Below are 20,724 nucleotides of genomic sequence, written 5' to 3'. Positions count from 1 at the left end.
TCCCGCAGTTTATTACTGAACCATGATCACTCTGGCCGAACTTTTTCTCAGGAAATATATCTGAATTTCTAGGACAGTGACTTTCATTTCCGTTGTAAATACTGTTGTTATTTTCCCCTTTGTCTTTTTTTATATGGACACGAGAACTATGTTCGTTGTCTCTCCTTTCATTGTAAATGTTCAGTTAGGTATGAAAACATAAACAATAAAACGAGCGTGTGCTGACATGAATACATAGTATCGTAACATTGTATCATCAAGTATTTCATTTAATGTTATTTTTTTACATTTAATAATATTTTAAAACTTGTCTTACTATACTTAAAACAAGAAAAAAAAACAAGTTTGGACATTTTTTCCGATTGCGAAGTTTGGCTTGGATGTTCAAGTCTGACATCCTTCATTTCCTGTTTCCCGAAGATACCCCACAGTAAAAGATGGGGTGTTGAAACAACACAAAATGACTACCACTTTAGTGTGTTACTTGTGTGTCAATTCAACAACAAGTTTTTTTTTGTTCGTCGTCCCGTTTAAAGGGTTGTGCCCTTTCTTCGAGTAAGTGCTGTAATGTAGATCAATTGTTTCTATGGAAATATAGGTGGTCTAAGGGTTGTCAGGTTTATTATTTCTTTATTCATCACATTAATATTAAATATACATGAATTGAAATTATTCCAAGAGATAAAAAATAAAATAAAATTTATATATATATATACATATATATATATATATATATATATATATATATATATATATATATATATATATAGCACAAGCAGAAATAGGTTAATGGCTAGTGAACATTGCCAGTTATTACATATCACAATAGATGAGAGGAAAAGAAAGTTGAGGGTTGCAGTAAAAAAAAAAATGAACAATTGTAATGAATGGATGAAATGCAGTGCTTTGGACGTCACATCACAAGATTATATTAGTTCAAACGAATGATGTTATCTTCTGTTCCTGGGGCGATTCAGGAACTGATGAAGACGGAGGAGGCCCTTGTTAATAGGTATTACTGCGCATATGATGGATAGATATGAGATGAAAGTTCATGCGGTCAGTAGATTGTATAGATTTCGGGGTCCAACATGTCATCATCTAACTGTAAATGATATGTCATGAAGTGTTGGAGAGGGGTGTCAATGAAAGTTGGTGGAGCATCGTTGTCACTGTCGTAGCGGAGTATATCAAGTATCATAGGATGGGGCTGTGCCAAGCGTTTGCTGATGTAACGTATACGAAGTTGTTCCAGGTATGTTAATAATGGCGAAAAATTGATCATCTCATACAGTAAACGTGTTGGATGCGATAGGCTTATGCGGTATGCTAGGCGTATAGCATGGCGTTCTAGTATAGCAAGGTTTTGAGAGAATTTTAGGGGCGCAGATGCCCAGGCTGTATGTCCGTAGGTTAATGTACTCCGCATGAAGGTTTTATATGTATTGAGAACGGTATGTGCCCTTAATCCCCAGGTTGTGCCAACTAATCGTTTGAGAAGATTAAGTCGATTTTGCGCTTGACCTATGAGTTTGGTGAGATGTGCAGTCCAGGTAAGATGAACGTCAAAAATGACACGGAGATACGTAATAGTACCTGAAACTGGAATAGGCGTAAGATCAACCTGAAGGCGATGTAGATTCGGGTTACGATGTACTCGTGAACGGCGTCGACATGGCAAGAAAACTATGGTTTGTGTTTTGGAAGAGTTAATATTCAACCTCCAAACATGACACCATCGCACAAATGCATCAATAGCTACTTGCATGGTTTTATTAAGGGATTGTACGGTGCGGCCAGTTGTGAAAAAAGCAGTGTCGTCAGCAAACTAAAATTGTGATCTTAACAGGAACAAGATCAGCGACGTACAGTAAGTATAATAAAGGAGACAAAGATGAGCCTTGTGGTACACCAGATTGCAGCAAGATAGTATGAGATAGCGTTCCATTGATTGAAATATAAGCTAGTCGTCCTATTAAGAAGGAGTGAGTGTATGAAACGGATGTACGAAGTTGGCAGTAGGTAGTTACGAAGTTTATATAGTAAGCCAGGGTGCCAAACATTGTCAAAAGTCTTTTCCAAATTAAATGTTACAAGGCAAGAAGGAAAACCTGTATTATATTGATTGTAAATAGCTGTGGTGAGATGGAATAATTGATCTTGGGTACTAAAATTTGGCCGAAATCCAGATTGGTATATTGGAAGAAGATTATGTGAGTGAAGATGGTCGTGTATGCGACGGATAAGAATTCTTTCGAAGATTTTGCAGAAACAACTGGTGAGGTGAATAGGACGATAGGATGTGACTTCTGATGGAGATTTCTTTGGTTTAGGAAAGAGAAACACTTTTGAGTGTTTCCATTCAAGTTGGAAATATCTAGTTCGCAGAATAAAGGTATAGATTGTGCTCAGAAAGAGTAGAAAAGAGTGAGGCGCTTGTCTGATGAGTACATATGTAAGAGTCAAATCCTGGTGCAGTATTGTGTTTATCTCTAAGTGTATTACTAATAGTTTCGGGGTGAATCGGCATGGTTAGAGGATTATTTGGTTCTAAATCATGATCAGCATACGGGCGAAAGGAAGTAGAAGCTGCATCGGTATGTCGGTTTATAGTTGCTTGCAAGCGATCTGGTGTATGACAACCGGGTAGAGGTGTAAATATATCTTGAAAATAGGAAGCAAAAATATTAGCCTTTTCTGCATCAGTAAGGACTGCTTGATGATTATGAACAATAGAGTAAGGCGTACGAGATACTCTACCAGTTAATTGATGGAACTTGCGCCAATATTTTGTAGGACGTGTTTCAATAGCTAGTGTGTTGCAAGTTTGAATCCAGTGGAGGCTCTTAAACGCAACAATATAATTATGAGGTATTGACGATGAAGCCGAAGTGCTTCAAGGTTACCCGTAGCGAGATATTCACGGAAAGCCCTTCGAGATGCTGAAATAAATTGTAAATATTGCAGAGGTAACTTAGGTTTGTATAGCTGAACTTCGATTGTTGGAATGGAACGTTGTGCTGCGTCTTGAAGGGCTGTAGTAAGTGCAGTGATTGTTCGATCGAGTTCGTATTGCGTACTAGACATTGTGAGCGTAGTTACTGCAGTGTCTATATCGGTGCGATATTGTTCCCAATTTGCCCTTTGATAGCAGTAGATCTTCTGAGAAGGAGGCTTCGGTTGAGTGTTGGAAGAACAATGAAGTTCAACTTTGATGGGGACATGGTCGCTACCTATGGAGTCAAGTACAGATATATGAATGGACTGAGATAGTGACGATGAAGTTATGACTACATCAGGAGTAGTGCGACTGATAGGACGTGTAGGTTTCGGTCAAGTATGAAATTCATGTTTCATTCCGAACAAAATCGAGAAAGATGTCTTTGTCACGTTGGGAGCGGCTATGAAAATTGAGGTCGGCCATGATAATGTAATGCCGGAAGTTGGTATCAATATAGCGGAAGAAATTATAGATGAAAGCACTGCCTGGACGATAGTAAATAGTAACAAAGGTAACTGTTTTGCCTCTAAAATAAATTGTCGCGATGTTATATTCAGGAAGGTGAAGAACAGGTGGGACAGTAACTGCACGACAAGGAAGACTTTACCGAATACCAATAGCTGTACCTCCGTAGATACGTGGTCCAGTTGGAGCGTCGTGTCTAACAAGTGATACTTCGGTACATAGCATATTAAATATGGCGCAAGGTAAGTTTCATTAAGAGCAAATGCGGCAATTTGTTCTTCCTGGAGGAGCTGTGTAAAGAGTAGTGGGTGCGTCAACAGTGATCGTATGTTAGGGGAGAGTAAATTGTAACTCATAATGAAAGTGAATATAAGTCCGTAGGTAGAATTGTCCATATTAAACTTCAAGTGGTTGGATTTGAAAATGCACTGTAGGTCCGGAATAAGTTTTATGGAGTTGTAGATTAAACAACAGTTTGGCTGCGTGCATGATTTGAGTTAGAATATGGTTGCGAAGAAATGGATGGATGTTCTGTAGAGAAATAGTGAGAAAACGGAGTAGATCTTCGACAGTAACTGGATGGCGTAACGAATTCGCTGGTGGAGTTGGTGCATCGATCGTACGTATAGGAACAACGAGTTCAGGCTTAGCTGGATCAGGTTGAAGTTTAGCTTTACATTTATAGCTGTACGTTGGGTAACTTTCAGAACAGGGATCACAATGTGGGGGTTCTTGAAGGTTTGGACAGTTTTTATTAGGATGTTCGCGGGAACAAGAACCACATTTGATGTTGTTTGTGCATTCAGCTGTCGGGTGTGAATTATATTGTTGGCATTTCTCGCATCGAACAGGCAGAGGTGCTGGCGTGCGAGATGGTTTAACCTTATATCAGCGTCTATAGATATATGCGCCCTTGGATAGAAGTTGGTCAATTAGCTGTTGTTGATCAGTCAGCACTCGTACGAGATAAGTTGGGCCCTGGTTGTTATTGATCCTAATACAACGCTTTATAGGTAGGCCTTCCTTGTGAAGTTCAGCAAGAATTTCGTCATCAGCAAGATCAGGTTCTACTCCACGAATAACTACGGACAACATAGGAGGTCACCGTGGAAGAGGAGGAGTTTTGCGTGTACTCGGATGTAAAGTAGAAATCTTTGCTTTCGTCCCGAAAATTTCATACGTTGCCTTGTTACGGACATGCGTGGCGAAATTTGGGTTACTGGATTTTAAAATGATGCCTCGGCGTGTCTTAACAATTTCACAGATCTCAGGACGAGGGACGTACTTGACTAATTGCTGGAAGACAGCACGAACAGTGTCATACGTTTTTTCATAGTCGACTAGCAAGAAGTTGTACACGGGATCTGACTGGTATTGCTGCTGTTGATTATTGGCAGAAGTGGATGCCCAATCCATAGAATAGCTGGCAGCTGTAGTCTGATTAACATTGGGAGTAATTCGTTGATTGTTTGGATCTAGGACTTGTTTGCCATCAGAGAAAAATCGAGAACGAATCCGATGTCCTCTAGTGATGCAATCAGTGTAGTTAGACGAAGTAATAGTATTACGGTCTGAACGAGGTGTTCCCGTAACAATCCGTGGTTGCGTCTTTTGGCGGCCGTTAGGCCCGATGTTGAGTGGTGGAGGTTGTAATCCTAAATCCTCACCGAGATTCGTAGATCCGTTAACCTTGCCAATGTATGTCATCGTGATAGAGTAGCCGAGGGTCGAAACCCAGATGAGGATGAAGAAAATGAACAAGATGTTGAAAATGAAGATGATGAAATTCAAAAAACAAGACACCCTCCGAAAGTTAAAACTTTCGTCAGACCCCTAAGTGTTGTAATTGTGCTATGCTCGCAAGTACGTATGCTATAGTTGGTCCTCGCTGGCACAGTAACTGACACAAGGGAGGTTAGGTTTCGTGGAAAGGTATTTCAACACCAAGATATCGCCTTCAGAGCATATCAGAAATACCTTTTTATTGGCTGTGAGTATTTGCATCGTTTTTTATTGTTTGGTATGAGTAATGCTTTGCGAAATATATTTTGCATTTTAAGAGCTGCCTAATAACATTCTGTGTTTTCTGTAATCGGTCACAATAATATTGTTGTAAACCTGTGAATCATCTGACAACAGTTACACAGATAGCAGTGCTTCCATCTATTTCCTTTGTCTGTTATTCTTGTGTCTTTGCACGTATGAACAGAAGATGGCAGAACTGTTTACTATGTAACTGTTGTCAGACGATTCACATGTTTACAACAATATTATTGTGATCGATTACAGAAAACATAGAACATTATTCGTTACTTGGCATAAGTGCCAAATATATTTCGCAAAGCTTTACTCATATTAAACGATAAATACCAATACAAATTCTCTCAGGTAGTAACGATTTATTTCTGATATGCTCGGAAGGCGATGTGCTTGGTGCTGAATAAACACACAAGTAACACGCTAAAGTGGTAGTCATTTTGTGTTGTTTCAACATTTCATTTTTTTACAGTGCAAAATTGCGCTTAGAATTTTTTGGCCTTAAAACAGCGGTCATTCTTTGTGGAATGGAACAAGATAGAGTCGGATCCGTCAATTAGTTTGAAAAAAAGTCTGCATTTTATACACAGCGCAATAACATGAAGAACACGTCCCATCGGAGCAGTAATTCACCCCGTCAAAAGAAATAAAGAAAAGTGTAAAGATACAAGACTACACCTACCCTCCAATAATCTAAGGTTACTAATCAACGAAAAGTGGAAGTTTGTTTTAATAACAAATATGAATATATAGAAACGTATTTTGAAAGAAAATATATATTGTACCAGCCGAAATTCGAACCCGGCTTGTTGGCCGCGGTGGCTATGGTAGAGCTTTCACCTCTGGTGTATGAGGTCCTGGTTTGATCCCAGCTCGCGGCAAGTGAGCATTGTGGTGGATGAACACCGCGTGTGGTGGCTTTCTCGGGGTTACTCCCACTTTCTTCATTCCATCATTTCATTCATTTCTCATCAATACCGTCTCCTTCAGCCTAACCGCCATAAGTATGGGAAGTAAAACTTAAAGATTTTTTCTTTCGAACCTGACTTGTTTCACTCAACAAGTCAACACTTTCCCAACTTATTAATATCAGAGCTTCCAAGTTGCTTCTTCTAAACTTTATTTATACTGTACGTGTGTTACATAACAACGCTACGAAGTGGCATTTGCGACTGGATTACTCTGCCACAACCTCCTTCAAGAACTGCGACTCGTTTCGTAGATTTAAGAAATCACTCTTTTAAACCTCGATTAATCCGAGATATAAATGTTGGTGCAAGAGTAAGTTCTCAAGATTATGAATTAATTCTTGCATGATCTTGAACTACAGACCAAATGTTTTTTTTATGAAACCAGGAAAGGGGTGAGTTATGAACGCCTAAAAAATTCAAACGGAACAGGCTCGCTGACAGTTATAGTTGCAAATTTAATAGCTGATTTAACAACACGCCTGTTATAGCTAAATGGACAGCGCCTGTGATTCATTGTGAAGGTTCTTGTTTTTTCCCCCAGCCACGATTTACAATTATTTTTTCAAGGAAGTAAACTACTTCTTGTCGTCTTCATGCATAGTATAAGGAGTGCGATTTATGTTAAGAGAACTTTGAATTTTTGTAATAACTTTTTTATTTCTTGAGAAATCACAACACATCCTAATATAATAAACAAATGATATCTGAAAAAAGAAGTAGTTTACTATTTGATGCTGTAGACACACTTGCGTCCGATTTCTTGAAGCTAGAACCGGAACTTCCGGAAAAGCGCTTGTCCACTACTTTTTGGCACTTCTTTTGATATTCCCGACCCTTTTATTTGCGTATCTTTCGCATTCTTGATGGAAATATGCTTTTTAGCCATTTCGCGTTTAACTAGAGCCCAAAAAATGTTCAATGGGTCTAGCCAGAGGATTTTTTAGCGCGTTCTCGTTTTTGCCGCCAAACGCTATAATAGCGTCAGTAATCGCGTCGCGCACTTTTTCACATAATGCAAGGATGGCTTATCGGGGCAAAACACAATGTTATGTCCGGTGAATTCTTTATGTATCCATGTAATCAGAACGTTTTCAATGTTCTCTAAATAGCGGTCACCACTGATTGTTCTACTTCGAACAACAACGCGCGAAACTTTGTCACTTCCAGTTCAAAAACTTTTTCTCATACCTGTCTTCAGGTTTTACGAACTTACTAGGATTAACCTGACGTTTATCAATGTGTACATACTTGGAAACAGGTGCGAACGCTAAGTTTTGGTAACAGTAAGTTTCATTATTCATGATCACAATCTTGTTCATGAACTTCTTATCAGAGGGTTTGCGGCAGTAGATTTTAGCACGCTTCTTCTGTTCGTCTGTATAAAATGCACTTTCACATGTTTTAACCTTGAATCCGTGTTCTTTCTTGATTTTCCTTACGCTGAATTCAGAAATTTTATATTTTTGTCCTAAAAGATGGTTTGGAAAGTTAGGGTTCTTCAAGAGTTCTCGTCTAACCGCAATTTTCACTTTTTGTGTACATTTTGAAATTAGGCAACCAGATTTCTTCTTTCTTGATGCTTCACCAGTCTCTACATAATTGTTCAATATTGTATACACTGTACTATAAGGATATTCACACTTAAAATGGTTTAAAGCAACCGTAAAGTCACGAGAGCAGTGGTTCTCGTAGAATTGGATAAGCCGTTCGTGGACAGCCTTGGCCTGTTCGGCTGTCATTTGCTTCCCATTCACGTTTACGCGCTCGTACTTCGCGAACATTCGTGATATACTCTGACGAGCAAAGGATGGAACTGTCATTGAGATCGAATGAGTTGTTTTCGTTTTATAGATACTTTTTGCCAGTAACCTTAACTTAAATCGCACTCCTTATAATGCTAAAATACTTTCAACCTTTGTAAAAAGATTTGATATACATCAACCTCCTCTTGATAGTGTACTTTCAAATTTTCTTTCTTAAACATAGTCATTTAAAAAAAATGTTCTGTCTTAATAGACCACTTAAAGTATAATTTATCAGTTTTATCGAAAAACTTGCCTGTTCGAGTTTTTAACAACTTGGTCTACTGTTTCTAACAAAATGTCTATTATAAACGCTCTTTCTTCCCCTGCTTAATCTCTCACTCGGTATTCTTGTTGCTTTTTACCATTATTTTATCAATAGCACCATTTTCTGATCTCTGTTTCCTACATTTTTGACACCATTAGTACAAGTGGTAGAATTGTAGCTGGTGATCTACCATTTGATAATAAAGGAATTATAACTAAATAAAACATGGAGTAAAATGGATATTATTTATTTGTTGTTGTTACATTCAGAAGCTACATAAGGTTCAAATTCTTAAAGAAGTCCGCTATTTTGCAAGGTAACAAGACTGGCCAGAGCATTTGTAAATCCTGCATTGTAGGTACAAGAGACTTCATTATGCACATAATCATCTCTTATATCTTCGTATTCGTCATTTACATTAGGACCACCAACTAAAGCACCATACAGAACATGTCCGTTAGGTTCAGGACTACACAGTTGCTTCGTGTCGCAAGGATTTGGGAGATCTGGACAAGAGCTGAAATATAATGACACAGAAAATAAGATTATCTAATTCAATATTCAAAGCATCTACATTACAATCATAAGATATAAACCATGTAAGGAACCTTGTTATTATCAAGTAACTAATGTACGTACCGTTTTTTAAAATTTCTATTAATCAGTTATACATGATCTGTTCATAAGCTAACTCTACAACGTATCATTATTAATCAACAGAATATTATCATGTATATGTAGGAGCTACGTTTGAAATGCTACAAATTGCTATCGACTGAATTATGAAGATGTGATTTAGGTTTTAGGTACTGCTCGTTAAAAATCTTATAAACTCGATAATATTAAAATTGGATATGCAGTTTTCTTTAAGACAGTAGATCCTTTTCTATCGTTGCTTATCATGAAGTTCAGTGAATTAAAAGAGAAAAGTACATTTCAGATATCCAGTTTCCATAATAACCAAGAAGTATTGTCGTTAATTTAAACTCTATCCTTCGTATAAATACCACATGAATTAAATATTATTGATATGGAAAGAAGTTTCGGAACACGCTTTCTAGTATTCTATTTTTCAGTGAATGTGGCTATTTTAATGTCTTGAATACTAAGCGATTGATGTTTAATTCTCGTGTTTAAGATAGGAAGTTGTGTTATATCATACGAACTCCTTGAAACTTTTAATTTGTTCCCGTTTGAATATTTGATTTGTAGTTTATTAGTAATGAACATTAACAAAAACCACTCTACAACTGTTGCAATGTCGTTTTAATCTGGTATGCAAATCGTTTTCGATTCTAAAATGTTTTCGTAGAATTTTATTTGAAATTTTTAAAACGTTAATGAAAAGTTAAGAGTACCAACGTACTTTTTTTTATGGAAACAAAGTTAATATTGTAAGTCTATTAATCTGATTGGTTGTCAACGATCCAATGTTAAGCATGCACAGAAACAACGTATGCGCAAGTACTTTCTGAGTTTCAATTTGCAATCAAAAGTATATTAGAATTACATTATTTATGTACATGTCAGGTGATAATTTAAAAACAGTTTTGTTAATGCAGTTTCTTTCTCAGTTACGCGTGTAGAATAAGTTTTGGTGTAATAACTTACGCTGGTCTATGATGATAACGAGTTGGTGGATTTTCTCCGTATCCAACGACGTAGCTTCTCCCTGTGTCTCCTAGAGCGTAGTCAACTTGTTGTTTACCAAATTCTCTGTAAACATCTTGATTTATTCCAAGATTGGCTACCTACAATAAAAGGAAATAGTTCTATAAAAGGAAAGCAACGAATAATGAAAGTACAATGTTACGTAGGGTTACCAAATTACAGGCTTTAATCGGGTATCATTCGTTTTTGATATTTTTCTGTTTTTCCACTTACGCCTAATTATCGCTAAAACATTAAAAGCACCGTATCCCTGACTACAGTAAAATGCTTTCTTCAGCTCCAACAAACAAAAACAAGTGATTCTAATAAATGATAGTTTCTAGTTTAACATCTCACGATTATTTCCTGTATGCTAAAAGAGATGGATAATTTCAAAAAGTGAATGATAATAAAATTATTTCTGGAATGGGAATGTGGAGGAAAAAAGAAACACTCTGAGAAAATCTTCGGACAACATGTTGTCCACCATAAGCTCTCTTCGCTTGAAATCGAACAAGTCACCCCTAGCACCAGAGGTGAACCATCTACCACTGAGCCACTGTGCTCCGTATTTGATTGGTCCTTGCTTGTTGTGTATAGTTCATTGTAACCCTTTTACGTTTCTTTTACTGATGCATTCTTTAAATCTAGTTAAATGACCATTGGTTTCTAAAAATAAATTTGTATTATATATGATTTTAATATTATTTAAATTAACTTTGAAGTTATGGATAGTAAAACTTAATTTTCACGGAATAAGGGACATTTAAAACCATTTGAAAGCAAATCTGTAAAATCAAATCATTTATATTGCAGTATACATAAAAGAAAACACAAAAATAATTCCACATTTTAATCAGTGGGTTTAATATAAAGATGGCACATGTACCATCTTTGTTACAAACAAGTTTCTTTTTGTAAACCTAAAAGTATATGCTGTATGAAAATCACACCTTTAATCCTGAAATGCATTATAATGTCCCGCACATAGGGATATCAAATCATAGGGATAGGGATCTGTTTACTAACAACCAACACATGATGTATTTATAAACAACATCCACATGCATTCTACTACAAACTACTACTGTGACAGACGACAGGAACACCAGTGACACAACTAGTCACGTGACGAAGAACCACCAACACCACGGCCACACTGTACCGTATCAGCTGTAAAACTACGAAACCTCCACATCTGGTATCAGGCTTTGACTAGTCAAATTCATTCTGTCAGCTTGCCTGGAGCTTTGAGAGGAATGTAACTCAAGCCATCTAGCTTGCTTGGAGCTCTAAGACCTCCTAATCCATCCCAATCTGCTTGCATGGAGGTTTGAGAATCCTAAATCCAGTGCAGTTAGTTTGCGTGAAACTCTGTAGGGATATTCCCTAGGTTGCCGGGGTCTTGGGACACCTTATTAAACTAGTTACTAGAGAATTTTATACTTTCTTTTATAGTGATATTGTATCATATTGTTTATCACAGAAAATTTTGTAATGAAACTGGTAGTGGAAGAAAATGATTCCCGAGTACAACTGCTCACCTTTGACCTGCATAAGCAGAACTTTAAAATATACTAATCAACCATTTCATTATGGCTCTCTCTAGAAAGACAACAATACACAATCTGATTAATGAGATAGAGCCAGGAATTATAATGAAGTCTTAAACTTTATTTTTTCAACTATGATATGGTCTAAAGGTTATGGATGAGTCGAAATGAACAAAATGACATGGTTGAAGGCGAATTTTCATCCATAGTATTCGAGAAAATCGCAATTCTTATAATAAAACAGTATGTTGTTCCTAACTAATCTGATCCAGCGAGTAGCTTTATTCTGCCGAAATAGCTCTTTACATTATACTTTATAAGAAAAAATTGTAATGAACGTTTCACCAAGAATATCAATGAAGATAAGAAGATAAAGTCAAAGCTGAATTTCTCCTAAAAGTGATATTCATGTTTCTTGAAATCAAAAAGGGCGAAATGGCATTATTGCATTAAGCATTACTTACTTCTAAGCAAACGAAAGCAGCAGAAGTAGCATGGCGTAGAGATCCCCATTCAGCTATGAAGACCATTCCCTTTGGAGTTCTCTGTTGCTCGTTCACCATGTAATCGCAAAATTCTTGCGATCTGTTTATATACCTCTCTTCTCCAGTTATTTGGGCTAAAAGAACCTTAAAAGACAGTTCACTTTGATTATAACACATATTTTTTTTTTTAAATAAACATACATATGTTCACACTAACACACGGTTCAATTTTAGGCCAGCGAGTGTTGCTCTAGTGAGTGTTTTCCCAGCCTTTCCATCAAATCAACTATTCTAATTCAATTGACTCCAAAAACGACTTTAAATTCTTAAGCCTACAGAAAAAAGTCAAGAGAAATTGACCATTCTGAACTGATCGCTAAGATACAAGTTGATTGTCATAACTTCGGGGCACAAAATCATGAGATTTGATGGTATGTGCTAAAATTATGCTTATCGCATTATTGAGATTTTTAAACGGGTTTCATATATTTTTTAATAATTTGTTTTAAAATAACAATAAATATGCATTGGAGATTTTAATTAATTTGAGTAGAGAATATACTTATCAGAACCGTATCCACCAGGTTTGCAGCCCCCAGTAACTTAGTAATTCGGTATAGCTACATTTGTATACTTTCTCAATACACTTGCTTAGCAGAGCAATGATTGATGTAGCCTAAAGATTTGATCTTTTACTTAATCTCGATCCTTTATTTTCTTATAAAAGAAATCTAGTTCTACTGTTTTTTTCTAAGAGTATGTACTGTATAGTGTAATTAACAATGACTTATTGTGTTTTCGGGTGCAGAATGATAATAATACCGGTTTAATACTACATAGGCGTAGAGTCGTATAGTCGGGACACTCTCAAACTTTGTACCCCTCTCAACTAAATTTTTTGGCTACCTGCCTGATACACATCATTCATGTCCTTGTTCTATGAACGTAGTTATGATTTTAAAAAAAATACTAAGTACTTCTATAGCGTAACAAATACTATCCACAAAACAAAACCTTAAAAGTTAGTTGGTTCTGTCATGTGCCAAAACAATACACTCAGAATTACTTATGCCTATGTAAAAATTGTATGATGTCACAATTGGCCTCGACCCTGTCAAAGACTCACTCGACGATCCATATCGTTCTCCAAGTGTAACATGCATTTTCTAGACTAACTTTGCAATCATCAATTCAGGAAGTTGGTAAAAAAAAAATCTGAAAAAAGATCTACATATGGGCTGTTCGGTGCACAAGGGACAAAAGTCAGTTTTGGCAATTTCAAACACATATCATATTCAAGATAATTACCTGAAGTTCCTTTCAGTGCTTTGAAGATTCATAGCTGATATTGTAAATAACTTAAATGTAAAACAGTGTTCACTTTTCATATATATATTTCAAGAGGAGCGTACAACTCACAACTTCGGTAATTGAATGTGAATCCATTGTGTTCTGAACGCCTTATGTATTAAATTGTTTATATACGTGATTCTCCTATCGAGACTTTTTTATATAAAAGACAAACATGACATAAATACTTACATTCAAGTTTGTATGTAATGAGTAACTAACGTTTCTCCTGTAAGAAAGATTATAAAGTATGTTTGTGTAAATTATGTTTCATGTATATACATTCCTATTACATTTTGCATGAATTTGAGTTTTAAAATACTGTCTGAAGGTACGATATTTTTTCGAACTTTGCTATACACAATTTCAAATTTGGCTAAATAGTAGTCAAGCAAACTGTTGAGGTAACTCAAAACTTTTAGATGTGAATTTATTTCCTTTATTTTAGTGATATTGTTTGCATTTTAAGTAAGACTCCATATATAAACATTTAAAATAGTCGATATAAAAATAGTTGATATCGTAAAATGTAAATAAAGTTTGGTTTGTATCCTGTGTCCGTTGAATTTTTGTGTAATTATTACTGGAATACACATATTTTTCAAACCTGAAGAAATTAATCAATAGTCCTACTATGTTCACGTGAACTTGGCTAACTCTGTTTTTTGATTTTCTCGAATTCGAAGCCCGTACAAACGAAATTTTGAGCGGTACAAACCGGTAAAAACTTTCAAATATTTATAACTTTCAAATGTGGTCCTGCTAAATTTACACACGTCTTCCTTTTGTCAAATTGCTTAATTGTGATGGAAAAAAATAAAGTAGTGTAGCGTTATCGAATAATTCTTCTTGCATATAATTTTTATTTAGTAAGAATGAAAATAATTGTTTGACATTACGACTATTTTTATCACTTTTCTCTAGTGAGAACAGGATAAGACAGGGCGTTGTTTAGGCGAGAAGGCAAATCGAGAGTTTTCATTTGATCTGATGTCTTAGTTACTAAAATCCACAATATCTTTCTAAGTAAACTGGTCCCAAATGAAATCCAATTGTAACCAGGGAAAGTGTGAATCCAACGAAGGAAGCAATTTTTTATGCTTGATGTAAAACATTCAAATATTACACACCTAAAACTCACATTAGAATAGTATTAATAATAAAAACATTTAAGGCAAGGTTTCATTACAGAGTATGTTAATATTAATGGATATTTTATCTACATCTTACCTGTATACCATTGACTTTGCTGTCAGTGCGAAGTACCTCTGGCCTGTAATCTAGTTCATATTGGTCATAGAGCTGCTGAGCTGTGTCCAAGTAGGTCTCGTTATTAGTAGCTTTATAAAGCCAAATAGCTCCCCACACAAGCTCATCTTCGAAACCAGTAGATCTGTAAATGCAATTATGATATGTATATATTAATATTATTATGAACGGTCTGAATAGTTGGAGTAGCTGTTGTGGGTAGCAATATCTAGAGAGTAAACCAGATACGAAAATCGATAAATTAGTAACATGATTGACGTAGTGAATTATATTATTATTATTATTATTATTATTATTATTATTATTATTATTATTATTATTATTAATAATAATAATAATAATAATAATAATACTAATAATAATAATAATTCTGCCTTTTGTCAGGTCCAGGGACTAATGAGTTTTATTTTCAATTTTTGATTTGGGCGTCGAAATGTTCCTTCCACGTTTTACGATCTTCGGCTTTCTCTTTTAAGTCCCAATATTTTCTTATATTTTTCAAATCATCAATCAGTTCTGTTCTTCTTCTTTCTATTCATCGCTTTCTATCTTTCTATGGCGGTATGAAGAAGACAATTTACTCGCAAGATGTGTCCAATCCAATTGGCCTATCTACGAAGGATGGTGCCTAGAAGCGTCCTTTTCTCTCCTATCCGTTTTAAAACATCTTCGTTTATTACTCTTTCTGTTTAATTTATGTTTTCTATCTTCCTCCAACACCACATTTCGAAGCTCTCTAAATATCTCTTCTCTAACTTCCGTAATGTCCAAGTCTCTGAACCATAAAATCCTATAATTCTTATATAACACTTGACCAATTTTTTCCTTAGTCCAATATTAAGGCTGCTAGTTAAGAGTGATTTTCTCTTATTGAATGCTTCTTTGACTATGGCAATTCTCGACCTGATCTCTTTAGTGCAGTACAAGTCTTTCGTCAAAATACTTCCCAGATGTTTGAAATGATGGACCTCTTCAAGTACATTTTGTTCTACTCTGACCCATAAGGGCGCATTTTCAGGGGATACTCCCATAACTTTCGGTTTTTCGATGTTGATTTCCATTCCATAGTTTCCCAGTGCCAACTATTTTGTCAATCATCTCCTGTACTATTTCTTCTGTTCTAGCTATAATAACCATATAATCTGCATAGTTGATCTTGGTAATGATCTGCCCTCCAATCTTGAAGTCTTCAATTCCCTTTAAAGCTTCCTTCATGAACCATTCACTGTAAACGTTGAATAATTGGGGCGACATACTACATCCCTATCTGACACTTCTTCTAATCTCCACACTATTGGTTTCTTCTTGATTCAAGCGCAACTTGACTCGTTGTCCTGTTTACAAGTTGCGAATGAGTCGTCGGTCTCTCCAGTTGACCTCAATTTCTTTAAGTATTTGAAGTTTCGTCTAACTGACCCTGTCGACCAATTGACAATTCTTCTGGTCATACAGATCTTTTATGTATTTCTCCCAAATTTTAAGAATTCTTTGATGATCATTGACTACATGAAATAGTTGATCTTCGATTCCAAACGTGCGTATGCATTTGCTAGCTTTCCATCCTAATTTTTGTGCTTTCTAATACATCAGATCATATCTGCCGCGTAGTTGAAGTTCCATTATTTCTTAACTATCTGTTCCATGTATTTTTCTTTGGAAATTTCCGTCTCTCTTCTTAATTCATTATTCAGCCTTGTATATTCTTTGATGTTTGTGATTTTAGCCCTGCTACGTTCGTCCATATTCTCAAGCATAGCTTCAGTTATCCATGGTTTTCTTGGTGCTCTTTCGATTTTACCAATGCTATTGTGGACTGTGTCAAGTAGAACCTGTTTAACTTTTCTCCAACTATTTTCTACATTGTCTACCATATCGCCAATTACACAGAATTTTTCTTCAATCTCTTCTTTCACATCACTGTCAACGCTTCTTAGTCGCTCTAAGTTCCATTTTCGATTTCTCCTACCAATTTTCTTGATTGTCTTTAACCAGGTTTACACTTCCGCCACTAGAAGATTGTGATCCGAATCGATATCCGCTCCCGGTAGTGTGTTCACGTCTCGCAGGACACTATTCCTGAAACGTTGCTTCACAAGAATGTAATCGATTGTAATAGCTCTGTTTACGTATTTCTTTTTCTCTTCCTATTGCGCAACAAATTTACTTTGATACAGTCTCGCGACGGGCGACATGGGCATGCGCCGCGAAACTGTAGGCCCATGGTCGCCATAGAGGTGTATCCTCTAAATGTGATAACGCATCCGATATTGCATCCAAGTCCTTGAATTCTAGAGAGGCATGATGAAATCTAAGTATATCACAACGCACGGTGGTGAAAATTTTGAACCGTGACGTAATTGGAATCAGAAGATCTTGCTAGATATATGTTAGATAGAAGTAGGTTAATGATAAGAACGTCGTATTTCATCGTAAATTAAATTGTTTATATATTGCGCGTAGCATTATTTACCTCTAACAACATTTGTACTATTTTCATATAGATTAATTCATCATCACTTATTCTCATTAATAATAACAATAACTAATACTCTTTACATAAATCGTTCCATTGGACTTTACTTTCGAAGAACTACAATTCCCTTTACCGGTACATATTAATTCTAGTTCCTTACGTTCATGTTATCATGCATCAGCTGTTCCAGAAATGACGTACCAAACCATCTTACCTTACTTGTATACATCTAACAACATTAAAGACTTCCACTGTGACTACTTGGCTCTTTATTCTCATATGTTACTATAGTGTTAGAATAAATTTTCTTATTGTGCATGTAATATGAATTTTACTGAACCAACTAGTTGACACTTTTAATCACAAAATGGAAAATCATCGAAACAAGCAGCTTACTTGAAGTTACCATTATTTTTGAGATTTAAATGTAAATATAAAATGCTACATGAATTTGGTGTTTTGTCGTTATGTAACGATTTATTTCGCTTTCTTCCTTTCCTCAGAATTTGGCCTAGGTTGAATATTCTCCTGGGTACTGAAGGTACTCCAGGCTATCCAACCGTAACTTAAATTATATTTGCACAACGAAAGAGAAAAAAAAAAACTTAAGTTAAAATATAAAAGAGAAATAAAATAACATCTGCAATAATGAAGAAAGGAAGATTAAAAAAAAAAAAAATAAATAAATAAAATTAAACTATACTTGGAATCAGGATCTTTTCTCCTGTTGAGACCACTGCGAGAAGCACTGTAACTGTTGATAATATCCATAAAGTTTAATTCTTTCGTTTTGAAGACCACTTGCTAATATTGTTAATCGAGCTTATAACTAAGGGATATTCAGATCTCATAACACAATGACGACTACTTCATACAATACAAACTAAATTTATTGTTAGAACAGAAAGAAAAAAAAATGAAACTACAATGACAGAGCTCCCCTTCCCGCACGGGGAGGAAAAGACTGAAATACATTGCAAGTGGGGAAAAAACAGTATAATTAGGTTGAAAATTTAGTTCCAAATTATGTTCCTAATTCCAAATTTTGTCTTCACCAAACCTACCTTTACGACAATATCTACGCGAACAGAACATTTACTTTAATGCACCTCTTAAGTTTCCAAAAAAAATTTTAGTTCAGGTTATATTTAGTTTCATACAATATAAACTCTGTTTCGTCAATCCGATTCTTAGTGCAAGTACATTATTTTGCATTTTGGAAATTTAGAATTACATAGTACAAAATTACAAGTTCTGTTTATATCGGGTTGACCAAAAAAAATTGTTACGTTGCCTGAACTCAATTTCGTCACAATTTAGTATTAAATTTTACAATTGTTTTTAAACACTATTACATCATTCGAAAGGAAGGGGGGGTGGTAACATTTCTTTCGCCTGCTGACATACATCAGGAATACAAAATAACTATTACAAAGGTTTACGGCATACTTATTAACTCGGTTCACAAACTGAATACAATTTTCACCCAACAGCTTTCCTAATGGCTGAACACCCTATGAAAGTGGCAGCGGTGGAGATAGAGAATGGCCGGGCCTACATAAACGCACTGAAGAAATAAAATATTATCTGCCTTCGAGCGGGCAACCTGTCTATCTCAGGCGCAACACGTCTCTAAATACACACTTTCTTCATATATTTAACTATTTCTTTGCCCATGGCTCATTAAATCGCAACTTCTCTAGTGTCACTTTTGTGTAGCACAAATTTTTAACTACTGATCGTATCTGCCAAATATTTCTTTAAGTTACAGGGTGAGCGGACAAGCTTCAGGTAATTCCATTATCACAAGCATTTATGTTAACAACATGCCAGCAGGATAGAGAGAGAAAGCAGTGAACGTTCTAAACATCACCCCCGGTTTATAATTCCATATTTGAAGTTTACTAGAAGGGTCCTATTAACCACAAACAACAGAGCCAATTTCAGATTTTGGTACACAATAGTTAACAATACTAAAACTAACCTAACTACTATAACTAACAAACAAAGAAAATAAATTCACACAAAACGAAAGAGATTTGAACGAAGATTTGATATGGAGAGGTGCTGAGCTAAGCGTAGATTTTCGATATTTGAAGTTCCAACAGAGACAAGTGGAAGTGGAAGTGAAGGGAGAGGAAGGACGAATTCTATCACCCAGGCGCCTGGGGACCCATGCTTGACCGGAAAGATTTACTTTAAACAATCATGTTTCTAGATTCCATTACTCTAACGAAACTCATATAATGTTATTTTTATCATTGTAGAAATAATTTACAATAAGCAGGCGTATATATTAATTTATCTTTGCTCCCCCCTTTTTATCTGATATATATATATAAAAAAATATAAATTTTCGAAAACCAAGAATTTAGTTCCTAGTTCAAATTTTTAAGGTTTGTCACGGTTTATAAAACATCAGCCAATTCGTCCGAAACTAAATTTAGACGGCAGCAGTCACTTCTCCTACGCCTGGAATCTTCCGAGTCACATGACCCTTCCGGATTTACAATTTATCTTCTAGATTTACTCCAGCCGCATTGTAAATAAAAAAAGCATTGATGTTACCTTGTAATCCTGGAAACTAACGTTCAAACCTTATCCACTGCAAACTAATCCATTATGGGTGAAGCACGTGCATCCTCACCATGCAAGAGGGAGTTGTCAATTTTGTCGTAGTTGATCGAATTATTACACTCAATCCATAGCTGTCCTTCAGGTTTTCTCCCACCAACCGGTTTTGGTTTCACTGATAAGTTTGACTTACATATTACACTGCGGTTAAGTGGATTTTGTCAGAAATTTCTCCCTGAGTTGGCTAAGACGCTCTCACCACTTCATGATGACGCGGAAAAAAAAGGACGCTATCCCCTACCGGCGAGGATAGCTTCACTTCGCCCCCCTTATTTTTCAATTGGTAGATTTCCTACCGGGAGATTTTTTTTAAATTTTAACATGCTTATCCACCTATTAAATGTGGTAAAATAATTACGATTAAAGTAAAAATATCTAAATTACAACTACTTACTTGAATAAATCTAGTTTGAAATTTTAAATTTTCTCTTCTTAAAAAAAATACTTGATATTTGTTTGTTTTTATTCTAGCTTTTCTCACTTGGTGACAGCACATTCGCGCACAGCGAGGACTATAAACGAACACTTGATGTGGCTTTGGATCGAACTCGACGGGCGCCATTTTGGGTCCTCGGATCCCAACGATCTCATACTAATATAAACAATTATACATGAGCGGAAAGGGACCGTCTCATCTTCGGGGCCCACCGAAGAAAAATAAGTTATCTCGATCGAGATAATTTATTTTTCCATCTTGATTCCCAATTATTTAATTCGAGTTCACACGACACCAAAGCTAACTCTTACCTAAATCGTCAATGAAGGT

General features: G+C 35.8%; 2 protein-coding genes across 2 annotated transcripts in view; both read right to left on the bottom strand.

Moving 5' to 3' along the window:
- The window catches only part of LOC145679477 (uncharacterized), a 50,211-nt gene extending 45,650 nt beyond the window's left edge, over nt 1-4,561 (bottom strand). Inside the window, exons 1-2 of the mRNA XM_081750056.1 lie at nt 4,468-4,561; nt 2,907-3,233 (exon numbers count right to left, since the gene is read on the bottom strand). Coding sequence (XP_081606182.1) covers nt 2,907-3,233; nt 4,468-4,561 — 421 coding nt within the window. The remainder of the gene's footprint in view (nt 1-2,906; nt 3,234-4,467) is intronic.
- A 4,241-nt stretch (nt 4,562-8,802) lies between these two features.
- LOC145679476 (endoglucanase E-4-like) overlaps nt 8,803-20,724 on the bottom strand; it is a 40,802-nt gene continuing 28,880 nt past the window's right edge. Inside the window, exons 7-10 of the mRNA XM_081750055.1 lie at nt 14,813-14,975; nt 12,212-12,376; nt 10,156-10,295; nt 8,803-9,061 (exon numbers count right to left, since the gene is read on the bottom strand). Coding sequence (XP_081606181.1) covers nt 8,836-9,061; nt 10,156-10,295; nt 12,212-12,376; nt 14,813-14,975 — 694 coding nt within the window. The 3' untranslated portion in view covers nt 8,803-8,835. The remainder of the gene's footprint in view (nt 9,062-10,155; nt 10,296-12,211; nt 12,377-14,812; nt 14,976-20,724) is intronic.

This window comes from Thermobia domestica, chromosome 2 (genome assembly GCF_964235325.1).
Source record: "Thermobia domestica chromosome 2, izTheDome1.hap1.1, whole genome shotgun sequence".
In the NCBI taxonomy this organism is placed as follows: domain Eukaryota; kingdom Metazoa; phylum Arthropoda; class Insecta; order Zygentoma; family Lepismatidae; genus Thermobia; species Thermobia domestica.
The sequence above is the reverse complement of the archived record's forward strand: the minus strand, read 5'-3'. Positions and strand labels throughout refer to the sequence as shown.